Consider the following 18,339-nt stretch of genomic DNA (forward strand, 5'->3'; position numbering starts at 1 on the left):
GGCTCACATACAGAGGCCTGGCCCTACTCGACAAAATGTATGTGAGGCCCGTCAATGAGGTCTACGCGTGCCACGTTTTTACAACTCGCCGCCAGCACCCCACAGAATCGCTAGAAGAATTTCTAAGAGACTTAAAAACCTTTCCCGGGACTGTAATTACCAGGCAGTAAATGCTGCTGAACATAGAGAACTTGCTGTCCGCGATGTCTTTGTTGCAGGCCTTAGATCGAATTACGTGCCCCAGCGACTGCTGGAGAAAGGGGCTCAAAATTTAGAAGAAACTGTTGAACACGTTACAACTATGGAGGTCTCGTTTCATAGCCTCACCTCGTTTCCTGCGGACTCCGTGACCCCGTCATGGGCCCCCAAACAGCGACTGCCCCAGGCCTGCGCCGCGTGGCCGCCCAGCCACCATGCTGCCCCAGCCTGCCACATTTATGGCCAGTCCCAGCACCCGTGGCAGCACTGCACGGCCCACAACGCGACCTGCAGCAGCTGCAGGTGAAAAGGTCACTACGCCAGAGAGTGTCTGGCAGGGAAGGCCCCAGCCCCTAACCCTCCCGCGGCACAAAGCAACCACTCTCTGCACTCGCAGGCCCGCAGGCCCCGGAACGCTGCGGCCTATACGCCGACTCCGCCCCCACCCACCACGTGCGATCCATGGGGGCCGCCATCTTGATGGACCCCCACCACGCGGCCGACCTTGTGCGACTCATGGGGGCCGCCATCTTGGACGGCATCTTCCTCGCTGCCCACCATGTGCGATCCACGGGGGCGGCCATCTTGGGCTCCATCCTCTCCAAACTCGGAAAATTTGATTGAAGACTGCGACCTCAGCGGGCACTCATCGCGGGGCCATCCCAGCGCAGCCGACTGAGCTGCCGGCGACCCGCAGCTCAACGCAGTTACACTGGACCAATCGCGCCCAAAACATCTCCACAACTCTATGACGACGGTCCAAATCAACGGGTACAGTACACCGTGCCTTTTCAACTCCGGGAGCACTGAGAGCTTCGTACACCCAGATCTGGTAAGACGCTATTCGCTCCCAGTTTTTCCTGCACGGCAAACTATCTCCGTCGCTTCGGGTTCCCACTCTGTCCACATCCAAGGACGCACCGTCGCGACTCTAATGATCCAAGGTGCTAGTTACTCTAATTTTCAACTATACGTCCTGCCCGAACTCTGCGCCCCACTCTTACTGGGACTCGATTTTCAGTGCAATCTCAAGAGTCTCACCCTCAGCTTCGGTGGACCTCTACCCCCGCTCACTATCTGCAGCCTAACCGCGAATCCCCCCCCTCCTCTCTTTGCCAATCTCACTCCGGACTGTAAACCTGTAGCCACTCGCAGCAGGCGGTACAGCCTACAGGACAGGGTGTTCATTCGAACCGAGGTCCGGAGGCTCCTACGTGAGGGGATCATAGCGGCCAGTAACAGGCCGATGGCCTCTTCCACTTTCTCCGGGTTCCTTTTGGCGTCACAAATGGGGTCTCGGTGTTCCAATGAGCAATGGACCGAATGGTGGACCAGTACAGGCTGCGGGCCACCTTTCCGTACTTGGATAACGTCACCATCTGAGGCTATGACCAGCAGGACCACGATGCCAACATCAATCGATTTCTCCAGACGGCCCAGAAGCTTAATCTCACGGACAACAAGGAGAAATGCGTTTTCCGCACAACCAGACTAGCCATCCTCGGCTATGTCATGGAAAACGGAGTCCTGGGCCCCGACCAGGACCGTATGCGCCCCCTCTTAGAACTCCCTCTCCCTCATTGTCCCAGGGCCCTCAAACGGTGCCTGGGGTTCTTTTCATATTATGCCCAGTGGGTCCCTCAATATGCGGACAAAGCCCGCCCACTCTGTAAGGCCAAACTTTTTCCCCTGTCAGCTGAGGCACGTCAGGCCTTCAACTGCATCAAGGAGGATATCGCCAAAGCGGCCATGCGGGCGGTGGATGAATCCGTCCCTTTCCAGGTTGAGAGCGACGCCTCAGAGGTCGCTCTTGCAGCCACATTAAATCAGGCAGGGAGACCAGTCGCATTTTTCTCCCATACCCTCTCCGCTTCGGAACTTCAACACTCCTCGGTCGAAAAGGAAGCACAAGCCATTGTGGAGGCTATTCATCACTGAAGGCACTACCTTGCAGGTAGAAGATTCACCCTCATCACCGACCAAAGATCGGTTGCCTTCATGTTTGACAACTCGCAAAGGGCTAAAATTAAAAATGATAAAATTCTGAGGTGGAGGATCGAGCTCTCCACCTACAAATACAAAATTTTGTATCGACCGGGGAAGCTCAACGAGCCCCCAGATGCCCTGTCCCACGGCACGTGCGCCAGCATGCAGAGCGGCCGCTTAAAAGCCATCCACAATGACCTCTGCCACCCGGGGGTCACCCGGCTCGCCCACTACATCGAAGCCCGAAATCTGCCTTTCTCCACCGAGGAGGTAAAAGCCGTCACCAGGGATTGCCCGATCTGCGCGGAGTACAAACCGCACTTTTATAGACCAGACAGGGCCCACCTGATCAAGGCTTCTCGGCCCTTTGAACGCCTCGCTATCGATTTCAAAGGGCCACTCCCCTCGACTAACCGGAATGTGTACTTCCTAAATGTCATCGACGAGTTCTCCCGATTCCCTTTTGCTATCCCGTGCCCCGACATGACCTCCCACACAGTCATTAGGGCCCTGCATAGTATCTTCACCCTGTTTGGTTTCCCCAGCTATGTACACAGCGACGGGGTTCGTCCTTCATGAGCGACGAGCTGCGTCAGTACCTGCTCGACAAGGGCATCGCCTCGAGCTGGACTACCAGCTATAACCCCAGGGGGAACGGGCAGGTGGAGAGGGAGAATGCAACGGTCTGGAAGACCGTCCTACTGACCTTCCGGTCCAGGAATCTCCTGATCTCCCATTGGCAAGAAGTCCTCCCAGACGCGCTCCACGTTATTAGGTCCCTCTTGTTTACCGTCACCAATCAGACCCCTCACGAGCAGCTCTTTACCTTTTCCAGGGGTACTACCATGGGGGTTTCGCTTCTAGCATGGTTGAAGACACCGGGCCCAGTGCTCCTCAGGAAGCACGTCAGGGCACACAAAACTGACCCGCTTGTGGAAAATGTGCTCCTCCTACACTCAAACCCCCAATACCCCTTCATAGAGTTCCCTAACGGGAACCTAGCGCCTGCAGGATCAAACCCCACCACTACCACCGCCAAGGTACCTCTCACACTACATCCCACCCAACTCGCAGCACCCCACGTCCCCGCGCCTACCAGTTCACTACACATGTTCCGCGCGCTCGCACCCACAAGCTCCCAGTGCCCCCACTCCCCAGTCGAACCAGACGGGTACGAAGCTCGGACAGAATCACCCCGGAGTCCGTCATCGTACCCCACCCGACCGTGATCATCCAGCCACCAGAAGAGACTTCAACCCCGGTGCTCCGCCGATCACAACGGACAACTCGACCACCGGACAGGCTCAATCTGTAAACCATCACCCCCGCCGGACTTGATTTTTTTACAGGGGGTGAATGTGGTGAATCATAATAGCATAATTCACACTGTTATCACACATGTTGTACCATGCCCTTGTAAGCTCGGCACACGAGTAGTTGCACGGCTCTGCCCCTAGGGGGAGGTGTACTGGGAATGTACGGAAGTTTGTACTGGGCTCCACCCTTGGCTCCGCCCATGACTCGTCCCCCCCCCCACTGGGTGTATAAAGCTTGGCAGTCGGAGCCTGCCTGCCAGTTCATCTAGAGTTCATCTCGTCACAGGCAGGCTCTGTTGTAAGACGATTAAAACCACTGTTCACTTCTAACCACATGTCGCATGAATTGATGGTCTCATCATAGTGATTTGTATATTGATGAGACCATCAATTCACAAGACACGTGGTTGGAAGTGAACAGTGGTTTTAATTGTCTTACAACTGAGCCTGCCTGCGATGAGATGAACTGGCAGCAGGCACACAACTGCAGATCTTTATACTTCCGGTTAGTGGGAGGAGCCATGGGCGGAACCATGGGCGGAGCCAAGAGTGGAGCCCAGTACAAACTCCTCAACTCCCCCTATGGGCAGAGCCGCGCAACTGCTCGTATACCGAGCATACATAGACACAACACATACAATATAACACAGTGTGAATTACTAGGGTTGTGATTCAGCACATATATATAGAGACATGTAAAGGGTTAATGATTACATTATCGTGTAACACAAGAGGGCAACCCTAGATTCCACTATATATATGAGAACTCAAAGGATCTTGGGTCTCTTCCAACCAGGAGTGACCAGCCAACAGAGAGTTAGAGAGATAGATCACAGCATAGTTAGAACGTGTAGTTTAAATTAGTTAATACTTTAATATAGATTACTTGATTACTAGTTATAGTTCTGTAGATAGTGCAAACTCAATATTAATCAATTTGTAATTCAATAAATCTGTTTTGCTTTAAGTTGAAGATTGGTGGTTTCTTAAGAATTACACCATCAGACCATTCTGGATATATAAAGCAAAGAGTAACGATATATTACCAAAGAGTAATATAACAGAGGAGACAATGATAAGGCTGGGTTCCTGCTACTGATCACTATCTAATGACCCATGCTGTAAAATGTGTACATGTGTGAATATTTGGTGAGGCCATGATTGAGGTGAGAGGCTCAAGTGTGAGGCTTTCTATGGTTAAATAGCCTGTCAATGGTCATTCATATAAATGAAGGCATGTTGCTATGGTGATGGATTGGTGGGCTACCAGAATGGCTCCAGTAGCAGTTGACATTTTCAGCAGAGGACGTCACTAACTTTAATGGGGGGGAGGTGGGGGGGGAAATATCCTGATGAAGGGGCTTGATAGGGAAGACAGAGTGAAGATATTTCAATTTATGGGGGAGACTAGGGGCCATGAATGTAAAATATTCATGACTAAATCCTCTCAATAGAAAATTCTGAAGAAATGTGTTTACCGAAAGAGCTGTATAAATTTGGAGCTCACTGACACATGGAATGGTTGAGGTGAATTTTCAGTGGTAATGGGAATATAGATAAGCACATGTGAGAGCAAGGAATTGATGAATATGTTGATAGGGTTAGAGAGGTGGGCGGAAATTTGAGTGGAACATATGCACTGGCATAGACCAATTGGCTCAGGTCGTGGTGTAAATTCTGTACGTTATAGCCAGTTTACACTTTCTGACTGCAATGGCTCTGCTTTTATTCCCAGGTCTCCTTAAGCCTCTTCCTTCGTTAGTTGAAAACCATTCAGTAACTCTGCATCCCATTTTTCCTTCCAATGTGTTTCTGAATCCCGGTTGCTTACACAGAGCAGGAACAGTCAAGGCTGTAGCATCAATGACCAGGGAACCTTACCCCTGCAGTTCCTTAGCCCGAAATCACACCCTTAATTCTGCACCCCTTCTTTCAATGATTTCCTTATCCATGTACGAGTTTACCCAGAGGTTCCCATTGCCTTAAACTATGTCGCAAGCCTTTCATGTAGCATTCATTGAAGGTTTACTGAAAGTTGATAAGTAGTTAATAGTTGCCACGTCCAGCCTTTGTTTTTTTAAATAAATTTAAAGTACCCAATTCATTTTTTCCAACTAAGGGGCAATTTAGCGTGGCGAATCCAACTACCCTGCACATCATTGGGATTGTGGGGGCGAAACACACGCAAAAACGGGGAGAATGTGCAAACTCCACATGGACAGTGACCCAGAGCCAGGATCGAACATGGGACCTCGGCGCCGTGAGGCTTCAGGGCTAACCCACTGCGCCACCGTGCAGCTCCTGAGCCTTTCGAATTAGCACTTCAGATTGACTGAACAGCCCTTATCCCCCAAATGTGACGTATTCCTTTAAATTGCTCATATATGTTTTGATTTTGTAAGTTACCTGTCTATATATTTCACTTACATGCACAAAGTCCTACTTCGTATTTAGGGGCGTCCTGACTGTAGTCACAGTACAGTCCTTTGTGGTAATCACAGGTGTCTGCTTCTGTGCAGTTCTCCCGCAGCTGCTTGGCACATGCCTTACAACACTCGCAGCCATCCATCACCAAGCTCACTCCAGGTGGACACCTAGGCATACGTTTCGGACACTGGCAGGGCCAGTGACAATATTGCGTGCGGTTATACGGGTGGACAAAGTCTATTGAGTTCTCGTTGCCCTCTGAAGCTTCCTTGGAATTCTGGGTGAGACCCTGTGTGGAAGAGATAACAGAGTTAAAAACGGTGAGGTGTTGAGCTGCAACAGAGCCTTCAGTGACAGCTCAGTCCCTGGAACATGTCAGGTTGTATCCCTAGCCTGAGTTAACTAATATCAGCTGGGTTCAGGAATTGAGATTTTACAAACCATAGATCTATTGAGACTGTGAAAAGGGGAGGGAGAGCAGGTAGGATGATCACTCCTGATCATGATCCAGAGTTATAATAGCACAGCAGGAGGCCATTCATCCCATCAACTCCATTGTGGCTCTCTGTAGAGAAAACCAATCAGTCCCATTCCCCCACACTCTCCCTGTAGCTCTGTAAGTTTATTTCCCTCAATTACTCGAGTTTCCCTTTGAAATCATTCATTGTCTCTGCTTCCTGCACACTCGTAGGCAATGCCACTCACTGCATAAAGTCAAATGCCACATAAAGACGTTATTGCACCATTTTAAGTAATGATCATTTCAATGAGGTACCAGAAATTGGTTGGTCATCTTCCCTCGCACGACTCAACATCTATAGAGGAAGAGAGGAACTAGGAACAAGAGGAAGGCTGAGTATCTAAATTAAGTACCGGGCCCAGTGTTCATCCATGGCCAGTGAGTAGAGCTCCTGCCTCAGAGTCAGATGGTTCAGGTCCCACTTTGGAGACTTGAAAATAAAATCCATTCTAGTGATGCTTCGAGTACACAGTCAGAGTATTGTCTTTCAGATTAAGCTTCAAACCGAAGTTCTGTCTGCCCTCTAAGTGGACACTGTTTCATGATGCTTGTAGAAGAAGCGCGGTAGAAATCTCCCCAGTGTACAATATTTATCTCCACAACCAACATATTCACATTGAGGGATAAGGTGGCATAATTACTACCTGTCCTTTCACTTCAGAATCCAACCCCGACTTTTTCCCTGTGGTTCCTCTGTTAATTTTTTAAAAAATAATTTACCAGATGTGAGCTTTGCTGGCTGGGCGAGCCAGTACTGCCCAACTCCAACTGCCCTCCATTTCAGAGGGCACGTCAGAGTCAACCACACTGCTGGATCTGGAGTCATTTGAAAACTGCTTATTGTCACAAGTTGGCTTCAAATGAAGTTACTGTGAAAAGCCCCTAGTCGCCACATTCCGGCACCTGTTTGGGGAGGCTGGCACGGGAATTGAACTGTGCTGCTGGCCTGCCTTGGTCTGCTTTCAAAGCCAGCGATTTAGCCCTGTGCTAAACCAGCCCCTAATTGTAGGCCAGACCAGGTAAGGTAGACAGATTTTATTTCCTAAAGGACATTAGTGAACCTGACACGTTTTTACAACGATTCACTATGGTCACCATTATACTTCTAAACTGCAGATTTTTAAATTCAATTCGGATTTCACCATCTGCCGGGATGGGGTTTGAAGCGGGGTCCCCAGATGTTTCCCAATTGTCTAGTGACAATACCGCTATTCCACTGCCTCCCCTTTTATAAATTCGTGCAGGCTCCACCCAGTCTTCACATCACAAAACTGTGCTCAAATTTACACTAGAGCTGTTTCAGGGAATATATAGGAGGCAATTATCCAATATGGAGCCCAAGTGTTCGTGCCGTCGTGAACGCCGTCGCGTTTCACGACGGCGCTAACCAGGCCCGGGTACGACCGATTCTGGCCCCCACAGGCCGCCCTTGGTGAATGAGCCCCCCTCCCCACAGGCCGCCCCCCGACCGTTCGCACAGAGTTCCCGCCGGCAGCGACCAGGGGTGAATGGCGCCGGTGGGTCTCTGTCGGATCTGCGCGTCCACTCAGCCCATCCGGGCCGGAGAATCGGCGGCCCCACCGAATCCAGCGGCCCACGGCCGGCATTGCGCCAAACCCGCCGGCGCAAATGGTGCCGATTCTATGCACCTCTGGGAATCACGCGCCGGCGTCGGGGCGTCGTGGCGTGGTTGCAGCGATTCTCTGGCCCGGCGCGGGGCTCGGAGAATCGCCCCCATAATCTCAGATTACCACTATTATTGTGCCAACACAAATTCCCATACCAGTCAGTCTGAGTCAGATAGGGTGATGTGGAAGCTGGTAATGTCCCACTTGTGCAACAGTGGGTATTCTTAACAGGGAAGTGGGACAGCGTTACTCAGTGCTGAATATAAGAGTGTTACTACCTGACCTGGGAATGTTTGATGCTGACAGAAAAATGTCTGAACTTCCATTCCCCACCACTGATAACTTTAATAAGCATAAACAGATAGATAAAACTCCCATGTGACTAGAATGTATCAGTTCACGCCTGCTCTGTTTATGAAAGTAATGTAACAGATAATAACTGCCTATGTTCACCATTGCACTATTCTGCAGTGCACTGAAACTGGTAACCTCTATCAATCTGAACATATGTCCATGCGAAACAGAAGCAGAAGTTGGCTGTTCGGCCCCTCAAGCCTGCTCTGTCATTCAATAAGATCATGGCTGATGTTTTAAAAATAAATCTGGTAATCCTGATTTTGTTCGGGTTAAATTCACATGGTAAAATGAATAACACCTTGGTGTGAGGGTTCTGAGAATTGACGTTGCAGGCTGGTGCACCTTGCAGCAATGGGGTAATGTTCTGGTCACGGATAGAATTGTAAGGACCCCAGTTCTCGGATTCACTCTTTATTCATAATTTTGAAGGCATGAAAAAGATTTATTTTTATAAAATGTCACTAAAGATCATACAGTCACTGCTACATTTTGATTTGATTTATTATTGTCATATGTATTAGTATATAGTGAAAAGTGTTGTTTCTTGCATGCTGTACAGACACTGCATACCCTACATAGGGTAGTAAGGAGAGACTGCAGAATATAATGTTACAGTGATAGCTAGGGTGTAGAGAAAAGATCAACTTAATACGAGGTAGGTCCATTCAAAAGTCTGATGGCAGCAGGGAAGAAGCTGTACTTGAGTCTGTTGGTACTTGACCTCAAACTTTGGTATCTTTTTCCTGACGGAAGAAGGTGGAAGAGAGTATGTCCAGAGTGCGTGGGGTCCTTAATTATGCTGGCTGCCTTTCCGAGGCAGAGGGAATAATAGATAGAGTCAATGGATGGGAGGCTGATTTGCATGATGGATGGGGCTACATTCACATTCCCCAGCAAAATCTGTTGCCACATTCAAATATGGTCCCAGTGGCAGGACTTGTCCTCCGCCCAACTGTGCCATCGCCTATTAGCTGGCACATGATTCCAAAACCCTTTTAGATCTGATGCCCGAAAAATCCAGCTGCAACGTAAAATTGTGTTGTGGACAATCTTAATGACTCATTAATTCATTTTAAAAAATGGCCGGAGGGCTAATTTCAGAGTCTGCCCCACTCCCGTACTATCAGAGGCCAGTTGGCAACCCAACATCATCACGCCATATTTTACATAAGTATTGGGAGGGGAAATGGGTGGGAGCGCGCTCGACATCCAAACCTAAAAATGCACCCTATGACACCAGCTGCTGATTGAATTAGAATGATTTCAATAAAATAACAAGAGTTTTATTTGATTGGGTGTTCCTTTCACTTGGCAGATGTAAATGGTGGAGATGTGCGTCAACATTAGTGACAGCAGGCTCTTTGGGTCATTGTTTCATTTTTTTCACCAAATCATTCTGGTTTTGGCTCCTTATCTGCAATGAGTGAGGTGATCTCAGTCAGGTCACAATGACTTGGCCTCAGTGCCTCTGGCCTAGGGAGGGCAGAAGGAAGAAATATTCAGAGCTCCCCTATCTCTAATTGTTATCTTGTTGACTTTGTGTGAGGACATTCCAAGGCTTCAGGGAGGGTCAAGAAAACTGGGAATAAAAGCTGAATCAACCTTTGCATAAAAAAAGATTGCAAGTGCATGGAAGAAAAACACATTGGACTGGATTGTGGTCCCCCATCTGCCTGATTCTCAGCGGCACGCCATTCGCTGGTGGCGGGATTCTCGCTTCCCGTCACTTGTTAATGGGATTTTCCATTGAAGTTACCCCATGCCGCTGAGAAACCCGTGGACGGGGTTGTGCTGCTGCCAAGAAAAGAGAATCCTGTCGTCATTAGTAATAAGTAGATTTTAATTTTGCATTTATAGACTATTGTAGTGAATACAGAAAATGCAATCCACTGAGGAATGGCAATGACTACATAAAATCATTCAGCAAATATGTAAGAATAGACAGGATTGAGCAGACAGCCCCAGCCAATCTCGAAATTGTTACAAAAAAATTACAGACTGCACTATCTCTGCTAGCTCTCAATTGTGTTCCAGGGTTTGACCACATAATTGAGGCTATTTGGTGCTGTATTGTTGAAGGTGCCACCTTTCAGCTGGGATGTGAAACTTTTCAGGTGGATAGAACAGCTGAGACTGCAGAGAAAAGCCAAACTAGAGGTTATTGTATAAGATGGTCACCAAGAGAGCAAATAGGGAATCCAGAAGAAACCTCTTTCACCCAGTGAGTGGTACGAGTGCGGAACTTGCTACAGCAAGGAGTGAAGGTGAATAGTACAAATGCTTATGATGGAGAAGGAAATTGACTGATATGGAGGAGGTGTGAGATGTGCAAGATGGCCAGCAAGGACTTGTTGGGCCTGCTTCTGGGCCTGTTTCTGTGCTGTACATTCTATGCATTTCCATGTAAAAAAAATCCTAAGGCACTATTCAAAGAATATCATCATTCATGAAAAGCAAGTGGCACTCCTTCTTGAATTACTACTTCAAGAGTAAAGAGGATGGCAACTATAATGAATGCCATATTTTGCAAGGAGGTCCTTGTGTAGACATATCCATAGGATATAAATTTAAACACAAAACAGCCCTGGTGAATTCTGTGCTCATGAAGATGCGATACTTAAGATGGGAAATCTAATGTTTTCTCAGCTTCTGCATTCAGTGTCAGAGTCAAGCCAGAATCAAGGGGCTGGTTTAGCTCACTTGGCTAAATCGCTGGCTTTTAAAGCAGACCAAACAGGCCAGCAGCACGGTTCGATTCCCGTACCAGCCTCCCCGGACAGGCACCGGAATGTGGCGACTAGGGGCTTTTCACAGTAACTTCATTGAAGCCTACTCGTGACAATAAGCGATTTTCATTTCATTTCTAGAACAAATAGAGCATAAGTTAGCTGCAGAGTGAAGCTCCCTCGACTTTATCCTTGCAATGTGGTAAAGCTATAAACTCAGAGAGCATCACTTATTGTACTAACATTAAATAGTGCCGTTGAGTACAAAACCAGGGAAGTTATGCTGAATATTTATAAAGCTCTGGTTAGGCCACAACTAGATTATTGCGTCCAGTTCTGGTGACCGCACTTTAGAGAGGATGTGATTGGGCAGCATTTAGACAACAATCTGCTGCGTGTTTTATGGTGGCCGGAGGCAGTCCTCCATTGGCTGGGGAAGGGATCTCCTGGTCCTGCCGATGTCAATGGGGATTCCCGTTGAATTCACCCTTGTCGCCAGGAAACCCGTGGCGATCGTGCGCTGTCGGCGGGATTGGGAGATCCCACCAGCATGAGTGGCCAGAAAATCTCGCCCAATGTCTTTGGGAGGATGGAGAGGGGATTGACCAGAATGATTCGAAGGATGAGGGATTTTAGCTCGAAGGTTAGGGTGGCAAAAGTCCTTGAAGTAAAGAAGATCATGGGGGAGATCTGAGAGAGGCATACAAGATTATGACAGGTTAAGGTAGCCAAAGAAAAGCTGTTCACAAAGTGCATGGACCAGAAGATACAGATTTAAGGTTTTTAGGCAAGGGATGCGGGGGATGTGAGAGAAAGCCTTTTTTCTGCAGTGAGTGGCTATGACCCTGAACCTGCTGGCTAAGAGGGTGGTGGATGTGAAGGGGAAGAAAGCTACAAGAGTGAAAATATTGTGCTATAAAAGAGCACTGAGCGCATGACTCGTTTGATGATTCCTCAGGAACATTGAAACCACACTTGTACCACCTGTACTGGAAAGCTGGCTGAGAATGGAGATGATTGACTAAGGAGAGGAAAGAGAAATTCACCCAGTCTCCAGTAGATTCCAGGCCAAATGTCTGTCACTTAACTTCGTCCATGAATAAAATTCAGTCAGTCAGGAAGAAAACCATAGATCCCCATAGCTGATCAGAGCCAAAAACCACTCAAAACACTAACCTGTTTTCTCATTCAGATCCTGACTCATCAGCTATGAATTGCCAATATTTGCTGTGCATATGGTTTATTTACAATCCAATGTGTTTGAGCTGCATCCTGACACAGCCAGTACACAATTAGCTTGAGGACACAACTTGTGACTCTGCCAGTACTGCTGATCTGCTGTACTCCAATTGGCCAGTAGCTCTCGAGGTGGGAGTTCCTACTGGACGGGGGCAGAGCTCTTGTCTCATAAGAATTAAAAGCCTGTTGGCCAATAAATTAAAGGACACGCCAGCTGTTTGGAGCTATGCTCATTCTTGTCACGGGTCGTGGCTAGCCCACCCTCAATGTTTAATCAACTGTTATTTCTGTTTCTCCGTCCACAGATACTGCCTGACCTGCTGAGTGTTTCCAGCATTTTCTGTTTTTCTTTCAGATTTCCAGCATCCACAGTATTTTGCTTCCATTATAAATCCGCCCTGTTGCTGTCCTCTGACATGGAGCTGTGATTTTGTATCCCCGGTGCTTTTGAATTTAATCTCAACCCATCTTCCTCAACCTCCAATTACTTTTGTGTCTTCTTCACTTCCTTCAACTTCATCTTCCAATTCCACTCCTCGCCCATACACATACCCCTCTCCTGGATCTCAATAAGGCACACGGGGTCTGAAATCTCGAAGATCCCTTTCACTGATGGAGTTCCCATAGAGCAGGGGATCTATAATGTGGATTATATAACACTGGTTTGACTCAGGTAATGGTTGCGAATAATACAATATTTCACAAATTCCTGTGTCATGAAACTGAGCTTTTGACAAATAATGCTTTTTATTCCCCTGGCAGGAAGAATGAATTGACACTTTAAAAACAAGCTTTTCAAAACACATACAAAAGGTGGCTTGAGATCACAATCTAAGATGGGCGGCACGGCGGCACAGTGGTTAGCACTGCGGTCTCACAGCTCCAGAGGCCCGGGTTCAATTCCTGCCTTGGGAAACTCTCTGTGTGGAGTTTGCACGTTCACTCCGTGTCTGTGTTGATTTCCTCCGGGTGCTGCGGTTTACCCCCACAGTCCTCCCATCGTAATTAATTCCAGATAACATCTCATTGTTTTTCCTAGTACAACAGTTACTTCTGGGTCCTACGTCTGTGGGCTGGAACCTCAAATGCACTTGATAAGCAATCAATCTAGTTTGAGCACCTCAAGATTTCTTATTATTTCTTCTCCAAGACCAAGTCAAACATTTCCCCCCTTATTCAGCCACTTACCTTTAAGTCATAAAATGTTACCAATAAGGAGGCCATGCACACTCTCCTGTTCAAATACGGAGTAACAATACCCTTAAATGTCTTATACTGATTCCGGCGTCTACCTTGGATGTTAGCTAGAGTTCATGTGGTTTACTTAACATAAACTGAAGTCTATTCATATTCTATGAAATTTAATAGTTATTATAAATATATACTACCTGAAAATAAAATGATAATCACTACATATTACATAGAATATTCAGTTACTCTCCATAAATTGAAGGAAAATATATATTATATAGATGGCTGAGTTATACAATATCAGTGGGGCAAATAGGTACTATACTTGACTTGAAGTTTCCCAGACTTCAGAGGGAAAAGTACTATATACTGCACCCAGCCATGACTACCTTACTGCTGGTTATGCAACTTTGAAAACATCCTGCAGCCATGCAAATCATGAATGAAGGCCCAGAGGCAGTGATTCTGTGCAATTCTATGCCACAAATGAGTAGCTGGCTGTCTGAAAGTCAGCCCCAGGCCATAATTCAGAAGTAGGGTGAGAGAGCAGCGTGCAGTAACAACAAACACAGAATAGAAGAAAACAATACTTCAAAGGTGGGCGTGGAGAGGTGGTGATGTCAGAATTAAGCTTGCGGTGAAATCCATTAGTGACCTGCAGTGTCATTTAACATCTACATCTGTTCCGTGTTTCATGCAACTGTCAGTAAATCTCTATCAGACCGGAGCAGATTAATCAAGACAAAGGTCATCAAGCAAGACAGTGATTAGTTATTCCACCATTATTTGGTCACTCCAAATAATTTGCTTTCATTTAGGATTAAGAGTCAGAAAACACTGGTCTTCCTGACCTAGTGATGCACTAAGGTAGACATTCATCAGTTTCCCTGCTTGGTATCCCTGGAACAGGTTGCTAGTCTGTTGACGGAAGTTTATAGCTTGAGGGCCGCCAATCTGCATCAAGTATGGCTGACCAGGAGTCTCTCCCGCTCTTACTGCCATTGGTATGCTGGAAGGATTTGCAGGTTGACACTCAACCTGTTTGGCCGTGTTACGAATACACCTTCCTTGGCCATTAAGTCCCGGAATTGGACTGGAACCCAGAGCTTCTGGCTGAGAGGCAGGGGCACTACCCACCATGCCACAAGACTTCCCCAGAAAATACTGGTAGAATACTATAGGCCCCCCTAACAGTAGTTATATTGTTGGGAAGAGCATTAATCAAGAAATTATTCGAGCCTGTAAGGAAAGAAATATAATAATTCTGGAGGACTTTTACCCTCATATAGACTGGGACAATCAAGAATGGTCTGGAAGATGAGTTTGCAGAATGTTTCTGTGATGGTTTCTTGGAGCAGTATGCAATGGAATAGACGAGGGATAAACCAATCTTAGAACTAGCATTGTGTAATGAAGTTAATTAGAAATGTCATAGTAAAAGATCCACTAAGAAATAGTGACCATAATAACATTCAATTCCAAGTAAAGTTTGAATGTGAGACACTCCAATCGCAGAGAAAAATCTTAAATGTAGCCAAAGCCAATTACATAGCTATGAGGTGAGAACTGACTAAGGCTTATTGGGGAAATAGACTGAAATGTATGAACAATGAAATGAATAGTGGGAAGCATGTAAAGATCAGGAAACCTGCTGTTGGCTGATGTAAAACTGATTGCATCCCAATAATAGGATGCAGATTAAGGCCTGACCAGAATCTTCCACCACACCCGATTCTCTGTGACACCAGTGGGAAAACAAGTTGGTCCATAACATGTCTGGAACAACATGGTGTGTGGAAGTTGGGACTTATCTGACCAGTGCCTGAGACTGCCTCCAGAGGTCAGGAAGGAGGCCACCAGCAACCCTGGATCCTGGAACACAACAGCAGTAGATGGGGGAGCAGCTTCTTTTTCAATCGGTGGGGGCAGCACGGTAGCATTGTGGATAGCACAATCGCTTCACAGCTCCAGGGTCCCAGGTTCGATTCCGGCTTGGGTCACTGTCTGTGTGGAGTCTGCACATCCTCCCCGTGTGTGCGTGGGTTTCCTCCGGGTGCTCCGGTTTCCTCCCACAGTCCAAAGATGTGCGGGTTAGGTGGATTGACCATGATAAATTGCCCTTAGTGTCCAAAATTGCCCTTAGTGTTGGATGGGGTTACTGTGTTATGGGGATAGGGTGGAGGTGTGGACCTTGGGTAGGGTGCTCTTTCCAAGAGCCGGTGCAGGCTCGATGGGCCGAATGGCCTCCTTCTGCACTGTAAATTCTATGTAATCTATGTAATCTATGTAATAGGTCCATCTTCTTTCTTAAAAGGTGGGTCGGTGATGTCGGGCACTTTCTCAATACGACATCCAGATATGATGGCGGAATGTGCCGTGGAAAAAGACGCAAACCCCCAGGTACATAATTAATGACATTGGGGTCAGATGATATGATCTGGATTCCCACCTTCCTCCTCAGTTCCCGCCTCTGACACAGGACTTAGTCCCAGAGGGAAGAATTCAGCTTTGCTGTCTGACACAAGGGGCGGAATTCTCCGACCCCCCGCCGGGTTGGAGCATCGGCACGGCGCCGTGCGAATCGCGCCACGCCGCCCCGATGCCGGGATGCAATTCTCCGCAATCCAGAGAATTGGCCGGTCAGGGTATGCACTGACTCTCCATCCTGGGCTGGTGCCGTTCTAACATCCTCTGAACCGGCGGGACCCCGGCGTTGAATGGTCCGGGTGCGGCCTGTGGGGGAGGAGGGCCGTATGACCCGGGGTGGGGGGGGGGGGGGCTCCGTAGTGGCCTGGCACGTGATCGGGGCCCACCAATCGGCCGGCCGGCCTCTCTGCCCCCCGGCCTCCTTTCCTCCACGCTGGCTCCTGTCGCCCTGCGCCATTTGACTTCCGGGCCGCCACGGGGAAGTAGGCCACTGTGCATGCACTATTTGCCGCCGGCTCAACTGCGCATACGCGGACCCCGCGGCGCCGGGTTCAGGCTGAGATCGGCAGCTGGGATGGCAGAGACCGCTCAGCGCTGTCCAACCCCCCTGTGGGCCGCAGAATGGGGTCCCGGAACGGGCGCCGACGCTGGAGTAAAACACTCCCGTTTTTACTCTGGCGTCGGCACTTAGCCGCCCATTGGGAGAATCCCACCTAGGTTCTATACTAGAAACAGGGCATAATATATCAGAAATAACCTAGGGCTAAAAAGACTGAGGATAACAGCAGAGATAAAGTATTGGGGAAACATAACTGACAAAAATCTGACAAATCCTCAGGTCCCAACAGCCTACAGCTTAGGGTTCTGAAAGAGATGGCTGCAGAGATAATGGATGTACCAGCTATGAGTTTCCAAAATTCCTTAGATTCAAGGATGGTCCAACTAGATTGGGAGTTGGTAAATGTTGGTAAACTCCCAATCTAGTGGGACCATTCTGCTTTTCAAGAAAGGAAGGAGAGAGAAAGCAGTGAACTACAGGCCAGTTATAGATACCAAAATCAGAAAATGCTATAATTTATTATTAAAGAAGTCTCAGCAATGCACTTAGAAAAGTATAATATGATTCGAACAAGCTAACATGGTATTGCCAAAGGGAAATCCTATTTGGCAAATTTATTAAGAGTTTTCAGAGGATGAAACTAATAATAATCTTTATTATTGTCACAAGTAGGTTTACATTAACACTGCACTGACATTACTGAGAAAATCCCCTAATTGCCGCACTCAGGCGCCTGTTCGGGTACACAGAGGGAGAATTCAGAATGTCCAATTCAGCTAACAAACACATCTTTCGGGACTTGTGGTAGTAGGGTAGATAAAGGGGAATCAATTTAGCTCACTTGGCTAGTCAGCTGGTTTGTGATGTAGAACAAGGCCAGCAGTGTGGGTTCACGTTCCTCGACCAGCAATATCCATTCTCAACCTTACCCCTCACTTGAGGTGCGGTGATTCTCAGGTTAAATCACCACCAGTTAGCTCTCCCCCTCAAAGGGGAAAGCAGCCTATGGTCATCTGGGACTATGGAGTCTTTACCTTTATAGATGTAGTATACCTGGATTTCCAAAAGGCATTCGCTAAGGTGACACACAAAAGAGTAACAGGCACAATAAGGGCTCACGAAGTTTGGGGTAAAATATTTGCATGGATAGAGGATAGTTTAATGGATAAAAAAAGAGAGTGGGAATAAATAGGGCTTTTTCAACTTGGCAGGCAGTGAATGGTGGAGTGCCACAAGATCAGTGGATCGAGCCTTAGCTATTTACAATCAATATTAATGACTCAGATAAAGAGACAGTGAGTGATGTATCTACGTTTGCTGAAGATACCAAACAAGGTAGAAAGTAAGCTGTGGGGATCACACAGAGGCTGCAAAGAGACATGGACAGGTTAGGTGAGTGGGCAACAAGATGGCAGATGGAGTATAATATAGTGAAGTTATTTACTTCTGTCGTAAGAATAGAAAAGCAAAATATTTTTCAAAGAAGGGTGAGAAATTTGTACATGTTATTTTTCAAAGAAACTTGGGTGTGCCAAAAGAAGGAACGCAATCAGTTAGCTTCAGGTGCAGCAAGCAATCAGGAAGGCAATTGGCACCTTGGTCTTTATTGCAAGGGGATTAGAGCACAGGAATAAAGAAGTCTTGCCAGAGTTGTACAGGGTTTTGGTGAGAATGCAGCAGGAATACTGTGTGCAGTTTTGGTCTTCACGTTTAAGAAAGGAAATACTTGCATTAGAGGTGGTACAAGTGAGGGTTTACTAAATCA

The 18,339-nt window shown here is 47.5% G+C and overlaps 1 protein-coding gene across 1 annotated transcript in view; it reads right to left on the minus strand.

Moving 5' to 3' along the window:
* The window catches only part of LOC119972311 (CCN family member 4-like), a 115,399-nt gene that overhangs the window by 22,566 nt on the left and 74,494 nt on the right, over positions 1-18,339 (minus strand). The window contains exon 2 of the mRNA XM_038808815.1: positions 5,928-6,216. Within this exon, the coding sequence (XP_038664743.1) occupies positions 5,928-6,216 (289 nt within the window). The remainder of the gene's footprint in view (positions 1-5,927; positions 6,217-18,339) is intronic.

The sequence above is a fragment of the Scyliorhinus canicula genome, chromosome 10 (assembly GCF_902713615.1).
Source record: "Scyliorhinus canicula chromosome 10, sScyCan1.1, whole genome shotgun sequence".
Classification (NCBI taxonomy): domain Eukaryota; kingdom Metazoa; phylum Chordata; class Chondrichthyes; order Carcharhiniformes; family Scyliorhinidae; genus Scyliorhinus; species Scyliorhinus canicula.